We start from the raw sequence: 12,237 nt of genomic DNA on the forward strand, positions 1-12,237 counted from the left end.
AAATGCTTACCTGCCTATGTCAGTCACATCCCTTCTTTCAGTCTTCCAATGGCCAATGTGGTCTGTACTATCAGCCTCTCTGAACACACTTTCCATCTCTCAGCCCACACCCCTTGCTCACCATCCCTCAAACACGGCACTCTCTCTCAGAACTATGTTGGTCTCTCTGCTAATGATGTCCTTTCTCTACTGCTTTACTTACTGAATTTATTCATCCATTGACTGTGAAGTCTTTCCTGATGCCTGTCTTCCTGAAGTAAAGTTAATCTCACTCATCCTTTCTCACATAATAAAATCATTGTAATAACTATTTATTGACAGCCCTGTTTTCAAAGATTTCTACATACTACCTAATTTAATCTCCGCAACAATACTTTGAGATAGTGTATTCATCTCCTTTATAGAAAAAGAAAGTGAGGCTTAAGTAAATGTCAGCTAATCTGAGCCTCTTAATTAGCAAGACCTGTTGAGTTTGCTTTATACACTTCTCTCAGGGCCCAGCCCTTCCTCACTGTAAACTGCACAGCCAATATTTAATCTCAGGTTGGCTTGATTCCAAAAGGTCTGATTTTATCACATGAAATTTAGTTAGCTAAATTCTGGGAGTTCCTTAAGGGCAGGATCTGGGTCTTGTTCATCTTAGTACCCTGAACGTGGAAATTAGTACTTAAACATTGGTTGGAAGTTAGAGGGACTTATCTTCTGACTTAAGATGGAGAAGGGGGGGGGCATTACACACATGTGCCCGAAGAGATAATAAGCTCGGAACCCACTCGTCTGAAATAGTCAGTCTGTCCATGTTTAGGTCTCAGTATTTCAATAGCATGGCTTACTAACTATAGGATTTGAAGCAGGTTATTCAACATGTGTAAACCTCACTTCCTTTGATTGAAAAAATAGTGGTCACATTAGCACATGGCTATTTTTCACATGGTTAATTGAGGTAAGTATGCAGAGTCACTGCTAGGATGAGAAAACCCTAAATGGTAGTTATCAGCGTTTGTCTACGCAATTCACGGTCTATCATGAAACCGGTCTGGAGAAGACACTTCTTGACCCTACAGAAGATGAGAGTCATATAGCGGTGACCACCTGTGCACCCCTAACCCACACCTCTGTGTACATACAGCTTCTCTATTCAGTAGTGGAGACCACATGGGCACAATTTCTCTTTTCAGTAGCAGAGACCACATGGAAAGCCTTGTCTTTGCCAGCATAGTGGGGCATGAGCTTTCCTGGCATTTTTGGTAGCAACACATGAATCAGTCTGGCTGTGCAGAGGCCAGGGCACTGGAGCCAGCATCTTCACTTGCACCTCAAGAATTTTGCCATTTCTTTTTCCAACAAAACATCTTAACAAATATTGGTTTAACCTCCTTGTCCTAGATGGCAAAGCGCAGACAAACACACATACACACACCTGTCTCACTGGGCTTCTCAAGCCCACTCCTGGGGGCCTTATGGGGGCTGAGAAGATCAACAGACTCCACACTGTCAAGAAAAGAAGATTGAGGCCAGAGAGGGGCCTGGGTGGTAGAATGTGTTGGGGGCAGCCTGATGGTGGATATTCTCAGGGGGTCAGCTAATGTTGGCAAGCTGGACAGCTATCCAGAAGCCACAGCCATCTGTGAGAACCTCAGAGAGAAAGCACATGGGTCCTGGGGCTCTTGCTATTAAATTGGTGTGGTGTGCTAAATTCCACCAGTGTGGTCACTTCTACCTGAGTTAAACTTTCAACGCTATTTACAATCCACATACCTCACAGGGCTGCTTGTCACTAATTCTTGCTCTTGATCAGAGTTCTCTATGCCTTCCGCAGACAGCTTCCTAGTTATCTCTCCAAGATTAATAGCATTATGCACATTGTCTATTAGGAGAGAAAAAAGAGACCCTACTATATATCGTGCCAGGTGCATTACAGTTGTTATCACAACTCAATTCTCACAATAACCCCACAGGAACAGACTATCATTTACCCCATTTTGTGGATGGGAGCACTAAGGTTCACACATCAAAGTACTCACCTAAGGGTAATAGTTGTTGAATGGTGGCAGATTCAGGTTCAAACTTACTTGGGCCCAGACCACAGCCCCAGCATGTTGGGGCCAATTAACTTTACGCACCTGTTGAACCTTTTCCTCAGGTTGTGTGAAGACAATGGAAAGCAATAGTAATGGGGTGACTCGGTGAAGGCCCAGGACCTAGGGTTCGGGAAGGGGTACACATACGAGCAACTCAGAACAAGGCATGGCATGTGGCAATTCTGTAGACTGGATGTGTTCTCCCCAAATTCATATGTTGGACCCTAAACCCCAGTGTGACAGTATTTAAGGGCGGGGCCTTTAAGAGATGATGAGGTCATGAGGATGGAACCTTCACCAATGGGACTCAGGCTCCCAGGAAGGAGACCCCAGAGGGGTTCCTCTCCTTTTCCACCACGTGAAGACCCAGCAGGAAGATGGCTGCCGGTGAACTCACCAGCTCTCACTGGACACCAAATCGGCTGAGGCCTTGATCTTGGACTTCCCAGCCTCCAGAAACTGTGAAAAACAAATTTGTATTGTTTATAAGTTACCTAGTCTATGGTGGTCTGTTCTACCATAACTAAGACGGGCAAGTACTCAGTGGATGGTGACTACTGTTGTCATCCTCTTATTGGAAACGATGCTTATTCTTCTGTGAATACACTCTGTTTAGGAGAAGAGTCATCCACACTGCAGTGGAAATTTATTCATCTAAAGTCCACTGACACACGTGCACAAATGTAAATCCAATAATAATTAAACTTCTTAAATAGAGCACCTTTGAGCTTAGACTGTTGGAAGGTGAGCCGATCTTTAGGCACCAAGAGTTGTTTGGAAGAATCTCCTGCTTTGTTACTCTGTGTGGATTATTAGAGGCCTGGGGGTGGGGGGAAAACACTCAGCATGTAGATCATCAGGAAGGGATTGTGGGTCTCATTAGCACTCTCTAAGACTGAAAAGTAGGCTTATTTTCAACTCTTTTATTTTTCTGATATTCACTATTCCCCTCTGAATTTCCACAGTACCCCCACCCCACTCCTCAATAGCTGTCATCCCTGTTATGAAATTATGAGAACCTGACTTACACCCCATCTCCTTGAGCAAGCTAGCTTCTCTGAACTACTGCCAGGAAGTTAAGGACTTACACAGCCTCTTCTACTCATTACCCTCCCAGGTAACAGGGTGGAAACAGTGCGACTGCCATTTAAAAGCAGAGGTAGTGATGGCAGTTTTCCCCATTACCTCAGGATCCAAACTGCCCTCTCTTCTGGAAAATGACAGTGGCCATCCTCTTCTGCCTTCTCCGGTCCAACACTCTGGAGTGGGAACTGCTTTTCTTTTTCTTTTTTTTTTTTCCTTCTACTTTTTCTTTTTTGGTCTTTTAAGGGCCGCATCTGAGACTTATGGAAGTTCCCAGGCTAGGGGTCGAATCGGAGCTGTAGCTGCTGGCCTACAACGCAGCCACAGTGACACGGGATCTGAGCTGTGTCTGTGACCTACACCGCAGCTTACAGCAAGGCCAGATACTTAACCCACTGAGCAAAGCCAAGGATCGAACCCCCATCCTCATGGATACTAGTCGGGTTCGTCAACCACTAAGCTACGTCAGGAACTCCAGGGAATGGTTTTTCTTAAAGAGCAAGTTGACTCCTCTTATAATGTTCTGCAGGGGCTCTCAGTTCCTCCAAACACCATCCAATGTTTTGTTCAAGGCTTCCAAGGCTCAGCCTAGCTCCCAGACTTACCTCTTACTTCTTCCTACTTCCAGCTCTTGTCTCAAGCAAAGTGCTTTCAGTCTTTGAGTGAGTTACGGTTTCTATTATCTCTGGGATATTGTTCATGGTGTCCGACCTGTCTGGAGCAAATCCCACCGCTACCCCATCTCTGGGGCAAAAGCATCACTATTTCAAGAAAGCATTTCCAAACCCCTCCACTTTGTCTTATGACCCAGCAATGAGTTCAGGGAACCTCCGTTCTTCCCCTACCACAGCCTCACATAACTGGTTGCTTCTCTATAATTTCCATTGGACTATATGCTCCCTGAGGACAGGGAGCCTCTCTGTCTGTAGTGGCATGCCCAGGGCTTCCTGGTATGTAGCAGACAATCAATAAATATTTGTTGCGTGAATAAACAGAGGTTCCCCCATCAGTAAGAAACACCACCCAAGCAGAAAGAGAGACAATAGGAATTTTTAATGCATGGAAATTCCTGCAGGGACTCTGTGTGGACCCACAGGTATAGCAGGAAGAGGCAGGGGTCCTGCAAACTCTAACACGTCTGGAAAAAAAAAGTCCTAAAGACCCAAGCTTCCTCACTGCAACAATCTTCTGGGCCTCCTTCCTGATGCTGAAGAGGTCCAGTTGTCTCTCCATAGGTCTCCTCCCGGGGTCCACAGCAGGAGGGAAGCTGAGTGTGGCAGGAGGAAGGAAGAAGAGGAAAGGCCGCTTGGTCTCCACCTGAAAGCTCCTGCCTCGGGATTGACCGTCATCCATAAGAAAAAGTTTAAAAAGGAGAGACTTTGATCGAGTCAATGACATCTTAGAAAAAATAAAAGATGGGGAAAATGAATAATTCCAGTGGTTACAAAGTTCTCTGTCGGCTATCCACAAGAGAAAGAGTTTGCTTTGGCCTTGCTGGCAAGCCTCATCTGCCAGGCCCATCCTCAGCTATTCCCCAGCCCACCCAGGCCCCAGGAGCCACGAGAGCACTGCTCCCCCTCCCACGGAGAGTCTCTGTGTTCACGGAGGGTAGCGCCCTCCCTCACCGGCCCTTGGACTCCCCATACGTGTTGCGGGCCATGGACACCATCTTCTCCTCGCACGTGATTTTGGTGTCCTTGAGGATGCTGTACCACACCATACCCGCAGGCCGGACCTCCTCGCTGCGGCAGAAAAGGTAGGGCACGGTGTCCACGCGGCTCTGAATGTGGGCGCTTCGCAGGAGGCTGGAACAGTGGCTGCTCACCCTCTCCAGCCGCCGCAGGATCAGGTGGGCCTTCCTGGAAGAGGGAGGAGACAGCGATGAAGGAAGAAGCCCAGATCAAGGATGAGGCCTTTGCAGTGGCGAGTGAAGGTCAACAGACAGATGAGGACTTCCTGTCCCAACAATTTCCCCACCATGCCCGACCTGAATGTGGCCTTTCGTGCACCTGTTCAAAAATTACCTTGGAACTTGACTTCTTCAACTGTGTAATGAGTGAAAAGCAAAAGGGAGGTGTAACCTTTAACCTAACAATGTCATTTCTAAGATACAAGAGTTATAAGATAGGGGCTTAGGACTCTGACCAAGTGGAAATTATGATAACTCTTGCATAATAACTAAAATGTATTGATACAATGTGTTAGACACTGGGGAAGTACTTTCAACACATTTAAAAAATTGTGTTTAATCTTCAGAAGAGCCCTGAAAGTTTGCTCTTTCCACGCATATTCAATAGGTATGGAGCCCAAGCTTGAGAGAAATGGCATTGCTTGGCCAAGGTCAAACATCAAGCTGACCACTAGAGGTGGGCAGGTGGATTTGGCCTGAACATCCACCAAGTCCCTCTCTGTCTGCTTTCTTACATTTCTCATTCTCTCATACTCTTTTCTCACAGTCAGAAGAAGGCCTTGCCCTCTGTGCTTTTATATTATCAAAAGTCTTTATTTATTTTTTTAGGGCTGCACCTGTGGCATATTGAGGTTCCCAGGCTAGAAGTCCAATTGGAGCTACAGCTGCTGGCCTATGCCACAGCCACAGCAACACGGGATCTGAGCCTTGTCTGTGACCAACACCACAGCTCACGGCAATGCCAGATCCTTAACCTGCTGATCGAGGCCAGGGATTGAACCCACAACCTCATGGTTCATAGTCGGATTTGTTTCTGCTGCACCACGACAGGAACTCCAAAAGCCTTTATTTTTTTAATTTACTTTTTAAACTAAAGTATAGTTGATTTGCAGTGTTGTGATGATTCTTTCTGTACAGCAAAGCTTCTCAATATTATCATCCATTATGCTCCCTGTACTGTACAGCAGGACCTCATGGCTCATCCATTCTAAATGTAATAGTGTACATCTAGTAACTCCAACTCCCAAGTCCATCCCACTCCCTCCCCCCTTTATATCTATATCCCCAAATCAGAACTTCTCTCACTTTTCATCTCTCTTAAAATAGTGATGGTGACCTTCCCTTCATAAGGTGGTTGTGGGATTAACTAAGAGGGGTGCCCAGAGGCTGACACCTGGTAAGCGTCCCAATAAATAATAGCTTCTATTGTAGGAAATGTACAATGCCCCAGGGTCAAGGTCACTCTGAACATGTCCCAGCATGAATCACCCCGTACTGTGGTGACCATCTTTTGGGATTTATTTGGAGCTTTTTATACAACATGAGATAGAGGATGCTTGAGCAGACCTGACAACCGCATCGAAAATTAAAGCAAGTATCTTTGAGACCACTTCATTTCTCAACAAGGGCACTGTTGACATGTGGGCTGGATAACACTTTGCTGTGGGGACAGTCTTGCAGAAAATGCAGCAGCATCCCCGGCCTCTGCCTACAAGGTATCATAGCATCAGCAGCCCTGGGCATGACATTAAAATTGTCTCCAGAATCCCCCCATTCGAAAACTGATGGCTTAGTTGGATCTAAGCTCATTAAATATGTGGAAACGAGGCTTAGCAAGGAAAATGAACATCCTTTTCCTGGGTCACAGCATAGTTGGCTTTGCTGTCCAGGTGTGGCATCTACATGGGATCCACTCTTCTCTCCAGCTCAGGATCCTTAAGCTGTCTGGAAATGCTGGGGGAGCTGCAGGAGAGGCTCTCTCCTGCTGTCCTCTCTGTGCCCTTGGGAGACCCCAGAGGGAGGGCATTTTACGACAGCAGACCCCACCAATGGGAGACCGTGTTAGGCACCTGAGTGGCGGCAGTTAAAGGGCTGGTCTTATGAGTGTAGGTTTTGTGGGTGCAATTTATGAGGTGCCTTTCAAAAAGTCCTCTTTGTATAGTTCACCACTTGGGTGGAATATTTCCTGAGGTGCCAAGAATTCACAGCTTCATAATCACACCCAGGTTGCCACTCGACCCGTGGTTCCCTCACCTCTGGCAGGCACCTCCCAGGAGGAGCCTGAGGAGCTGACTCTCTGCTCCCCCATGCCAGTGCTTGCTCTGTTCCTTAACAGCTCTGTGACTTTGGGAACTTTACCCATTTCCTCCCTTGATAAACAGGGTGCTGGTGAAGTTAAAGGAGATAACGTCACTGGTTGTTCCTCTACTGAGCATTTGCTATATGGCAGAGCTCTCGAGTCAGTAGGAAAGACAGATACATGGAAAACTGCAACACAGGTGGCAAAAGCAACGATACAGAGAGGTGTGGGAGCAGTGGGAAGGAGAGGACAGTGCCGAGGTAGGATTGGGAAATCCAAGAAGGCTTCCTGGAGAAGGGGAACTTGTGCTCAGCCTCATGAATGAGTAGGGTCCGGGTAAAGAAGAGGATGAAGGCATAATAAGAGGTGAAGGTAAAGGCATAGGGAGAAGGGATAGAGCAGAAGTTCTGGGCGTTCATGGTGAGATTCAGTGTACAAGTTGGCTTGCAGTGGGAAATTGGAGAAGTGGCAGGAGCCGGGCCACTGGAGCAGCCCAGGGACTGGGCCTTGGTTGTACAGAGTAATGGTGCACAGCACAGTCTCTAGAGCCTGAATACTCAGGTTCAAACCCCACCGTGGCCACTTACTAGCTCTGAGAAATTGAGGAAATTGTTTAACCAGTTTCCTTACCCTTAAAAGGGGAATGATTACTGTATCCACCACAAAGATTGTTTTAAAAATCAAAAGTTATTGAGCAATTTATAACAAGCCCTCAATAAAAGGTATCTGTGACTACTGTCTGGAGGGTAAGTGCGGAGTTATTCGAGAGTTTTAAGCAACAAAGAAACAGATTCTTTCAGAGACAAACTACACTTCTGGCTGCCCTGAGGAGAAATGAACTGAGGGAGGGCAAGAGTAGCAGCAGGAAACCAGGTACTGACAAAAGACGCCCCACCCACCCAAGGTGTTCCATGGTTCTTGCCATTGTACCAACAGATGCTGGTTTGCTTTTTATCTTGCTTTAAAAAAAACACTCATTCTTTCCTTATTTACAATAAGGGATTAACATTTGCCCACCTCATAGAGTTGAAGTGAGGATTAAATAAGTTAATACATGTAAAACTCTTAGAAAAAAGTGTTTGGCACATAGTAAGCCCCTGATACATGTCAGAAAGTATCACTACCACCACCATCATCAGTATTTGTGTATTGGTTTAAGCTTTGAGCACTTATGTAAGTTGGTGGCAAGAGACAGACAGACGTAATAATAGCCTCTGATTTAGGGGCAGAGTTCTAGGTTGTAGAATATGCTGGGTGCTATTGGAATATATGAAGTGGACACCCAGTAATTAATTGGGGGCGGGGCTCAGAGACATTTTCCCAGGGGATATAACATCTGATCTACAGATGTTATGTCACTGATGAAACAAAACTTTCAGGAAGATGGAAGACAAGACGGAGGAAATAGCCCATCCAAAGTCTGACTGAAGAGAGCATAAAGCAGCAGTGTTTTGAAATGGTTAGTACAGAGAAGTGGTGAGAGACCAGTCAGGTTGGTAGAGATCTAGATGCTTCTGAGCCATGGTCAAGTATTGTACTTGGGAGGGCGATGGAGAGTCACTGTCTGATCTAGACAGTCACAAAAATAAGCCAAAATACCAGATGGGGTTGGGAAGAACAAGCCGTCCAACATGACCAAATGCTTTGTTTCCCAAGGCCCAGCCATTTTCAAAGACAGAATCTTGGAACTCAATCCTTTGTATGGATGGGGAAACTAAGCTTTGAAATGAGAAAATAATTTACCTAAAGGAGCAACGTAAGTTAATAACAAAGGTAATTGTCCGAAGTGTATAGAGAGCCAAGATGAAATATTTGGCTCTGGAATTCCAGATTCAAATCCCAGTTCTTTCTTTTTAAGGGCATGCCTGTGGCATATGGAAGCTCCCAGGACTAAGGGTTGAATCAGAGCTGCAGTTGCTGACCCACGCCACTGCCACAGCAACACTGGATCTGAGCCACATCTGTGACCTATGCCACAGCTTGTGGCAAGGCCAGATCCTTCACCCACTGAGAGAGGCTAGGGAATGAACCTGCATCCTCACAGACACTATGTCAGGTTCTTAACCTGCTGAGCCACGATAGAAAATCCTATATCCCAGTTCTATTACTTAGTTAGCTATGTGGATCATCGGGAAGTTCTTTGACGCTACTAACTATTAGTTACTGCATCAGTAAAATGGGAATAATAACAGTGCTTTTGGAAAGAAGAGATCTTCTGGGTAATTTGCTTAGTTTAGTTTGCAGTAAATGTTGGCCAAGATTCAAAGTAGAATATTACAGTATAGAAAGGACACAGGCTCCAGAGCCCATTAGGGCACGTCACTGCTTCTCCATGAGCCTCAGACTCCTCATCTGTAAAGTGTGGGTAGAGATGCTTATTTTGTAGGGCTGCTGTTAGGCTGGAATGAAATCACTGGATGGGCATCCAACACAGGAATGTCCATATAACAGGCATTAAACCAATGTCAGTTTGCCTAACTGAGCCCTGCCCTTTCTCCACAGTACATTGCCTTAGCATGTTGGTTTGCACTGAGACAACAAAGGCAGGGAAACTCAGGAGGGGGAGCCATGAATAGAAGGCTTGGAGGTGCTCAGAGGCTAAGAGAGGAGGAGGGGGAGTGAGAGACCAAAGGCTGGGTAATAAATTGTAGGCAATAGAGATCCATAAATCAAAGGCCCTAATCTTTGCCTGCAGGGGGAAATCACCGGTCAGAGTGACCACTTTACTCAAATACCGGAAAGGAAGTCTTCCTCACTGGAGACAGGACCCAGGCCCGCTGGAAGACGAAGCCAGAGGTGAAGGAGGGACAGCACGCATGAATATTTCATTGTATCAGCAGGTGAGATTTAGACAGGGATGGCCTGTGAAGGAGCTGGTGGCTGGCCTCGGATGCCACTTCTTCCAGGAGCCTAGGCCCTTTGACTGACCGTTCTTCTCCCAGCACCATTTCCCAGTCTGCTGTGGACACAGTTATGGGACAGAGACCCACTTTCTAAGGGGGCTGTGGAATGGAGGAAAAGAGGAGAGGCAGCAAGGAAACCTTCCCATTGGCCTCCTTCCTTCTCAAGTGGAGCTTAAACGTGTCTGCGTTAGCTGATCTCAAGCTAAATGAGAGTCAAGGGCATAACGTGGTTGTGAAAACCTGGAACACGAGATCTAGAAGTAGAGAGAGTGGATGAAGAGAAGCAATGACTTCCATGCATGCTGCTCTTGTCAGGCCACACCTGGAAAACCCGTCACTTCTGGTAAGGGGGACACATGTACACAACAGCCAGATCCTGATGCTAAAGGTTGTCTCAAGAGCAAGTCTCCTGCAGAAGGACTAAAAGCAGGAATCAAGTGTGCCAACGAAGGGGGGATTTAGGAAAAAAGCTATGCTGTTCTAATAACTGAAGACAAGAGAGGAACACCCTGAGGGTCAGGGATGATAATGAGTACATGGGATTGAGGACTTACTATGTGCCAGAAACCTATGCAACATCATCTTAAGTAGAATCCTCATCATAATTCTAGAGCACACTTCAGTCCCAGTCTTTAGGTGGTAAAATAACCCTCAGGCTGGTCAGGTGGTTTGGCCAAGGTTAAAAGAGTGTGAGAACAGCATCTCAGATCTCTGCTGCCAGGCACCTAAGCATTGGAGACAAACACGGGAAAACTAACAGAAGGCATTTTTTTTTTCTCAATGCAAAACAAAAAACAAAAACCTTGAAATGAAGTCCTCTTAATATAGATAGGGTCCTTCTCTATCTCCAATGGGTTTCCCTTCACTAGAGGTGAGCGAATCAAGCCTTGTCTTATAAAAGAGTCTGTCTTAGTCTGGTTAGGCTGCTATAACAAAATCCCACAGACTAGGTAGCTTATAAAAGCAACAGGAATAAAATTCTCAGAGTCCTGGAGTCGGGGAAGTGTGGGATCTTGACACCAGAAGATTCAATGTGGTGACTGGCAAAGGCCCCACTTCCTGGTTTGTAGATGGCATTTTTGTACCATGTCCTCACGTGGCGAAAGGGACAAAGGCTCTCTGAGGCCCATTTATTTATTTACTAATTTATTTATTTTTGTCTTTTTAGGGCCTTACCTGTGGCATATGGAAGTACGCAGGCTAGGGGTTGAATCAGAGCTGCAGCTGCTGGCCTACGCCACAGCCATAGCAATGCCAGATCCGAGACATGTCTGTGACCTACACCGCAACTCACAGCAACACCGGATTCTTAACCCACCGAGTGAGGCCAGGGGTCGAACCTACATCCTCACGGATACAATCAGATACGTTTCCCCTGAGCCACAACAGGAATTCATGGGGCCTCTTTTATAAGAGCACTAATCCTATTCATTGGGCTCCATCTCCACGACTTAATCAGTTCCTAAAGGCCCCCCTCCATCTAATGACATCACTTTGCAATATACAAATTTGGGAGAGACATGAACATTCAGAGGAGAGCAGAATCTAAGGTTAGTGGGAGTTGAAATAGATTTTTGGTGCTTTTGTTCGTGTTTAATTTAAGAGGAATTTGGGGTTGATTCACAGAGAAATACCATCTGATGAGTAGTTCACAAGAGAACCTGCTGTGACAGCTGTCACAGCATCGAGTTCCTGAGATGAGAGGACCGCATTCACTGAGGTTCTATTCATGCTTCAAAGCCACGCTAAAATTTCCTCTTCAGGAAGTCTTCTGGATCTTCCCAGATATCACAAGTCACACGTTCCTCTTTGTGGTTGAAGCATTTCATTTCTCTGTTGAGATCCGTATTACATCATCTGTCAGTTATGTATATACCTTGGGATGCAATGTATTATAATAGTTTGAGGTCAGGAAACAATATTTTGAACCTGAACGCTAACACTTATTACCTGTGTAACTTTGAATGATTTACTTAACTCCACTGATTTTCTGTTGCTTCATCTTCAAAATTATTTTTTTAGGAGATGAAGTGAGAGACAAATGACTTGGCCCATAAAAGATGCACAACTAACATTTCCCACCTACTTCCTGGATGGTGTATAGGACACTTGGGGTCTAGCTCCTGACTGTGTAAGAAAAAGAGATTAATAATTTTTAGTCCTGGAGTTCCCTTTGTGGCA

At 45.8% G+C, this 12,237-nt stretch overlaps 1 protein-coding gene and 1 long non-coding RNA gene across 7 annotated transcripts in view; both read right to left on the reverse strand.

The window, feature by feature from the left end:
• The window catches only part of LOC146407175 (uncharacterized), a 45,446-nt gene extending 42,906 nt beyond the window's left edge, over positions 1-2,540 (reverse strand). Inside the window, exons 1-3 of the long non-coding RNA XR_014826093.1 lie at positions 2,479-2,540; positions 2,124-2,201; positions 1,759-1,867 (exon numbers count right to left, since the gene is read on the reverse strand). This is a non-coding gene — a long non-coding RNA (uncharacterized LOC146407175). The remainder of the gene's footprint in view (positions 1-1,758; positions 1,868-2,123; positions 2,202-2,478) is intronic.
• Positions 2,541-4,198: 1,658 nt separating this feature from the next.
• ASTN2 (astrotactin 2) overlaps positions 4,199-12,237 on the reverse strand; it is a 915,666-nt gene continuing 907,627 nt past the window's right edge. For all 6 annotated transcript variants that reach the window (XM_084993997.1, XM_021074505.2, XM_084993987.1 and 3 more), the window contains one exon: positions 4,199-5,023. In XM_084993997.1, coding sequence (XP_084850123.1) covers positions 4,786-5,023 — 238 coding nt within the window. In that variant the 3' untranslated portion in view covers positions 4,199-4,785. The remainder of the gene's footprint in view (positions 5,024-12,237) is intronic.

The sequence above is a fragment of the Sus scrofa genome, chromosome 1, assembly GCF_054392235.1.
Source record: "Sus scrofa isolate SSC_HxYL_T2T_F1_AM1 chromosome 1, Sscrofa_HxYL_maternal_Yorkshire_Landrace_v2.0, whole genome shotgun sequence".
Taxonomy (NCBI): Eukaryota; Metazoa; Chordata; class Mammalia; order Artiodactyla; family Suidae; genus Sus; species Sus scrofa.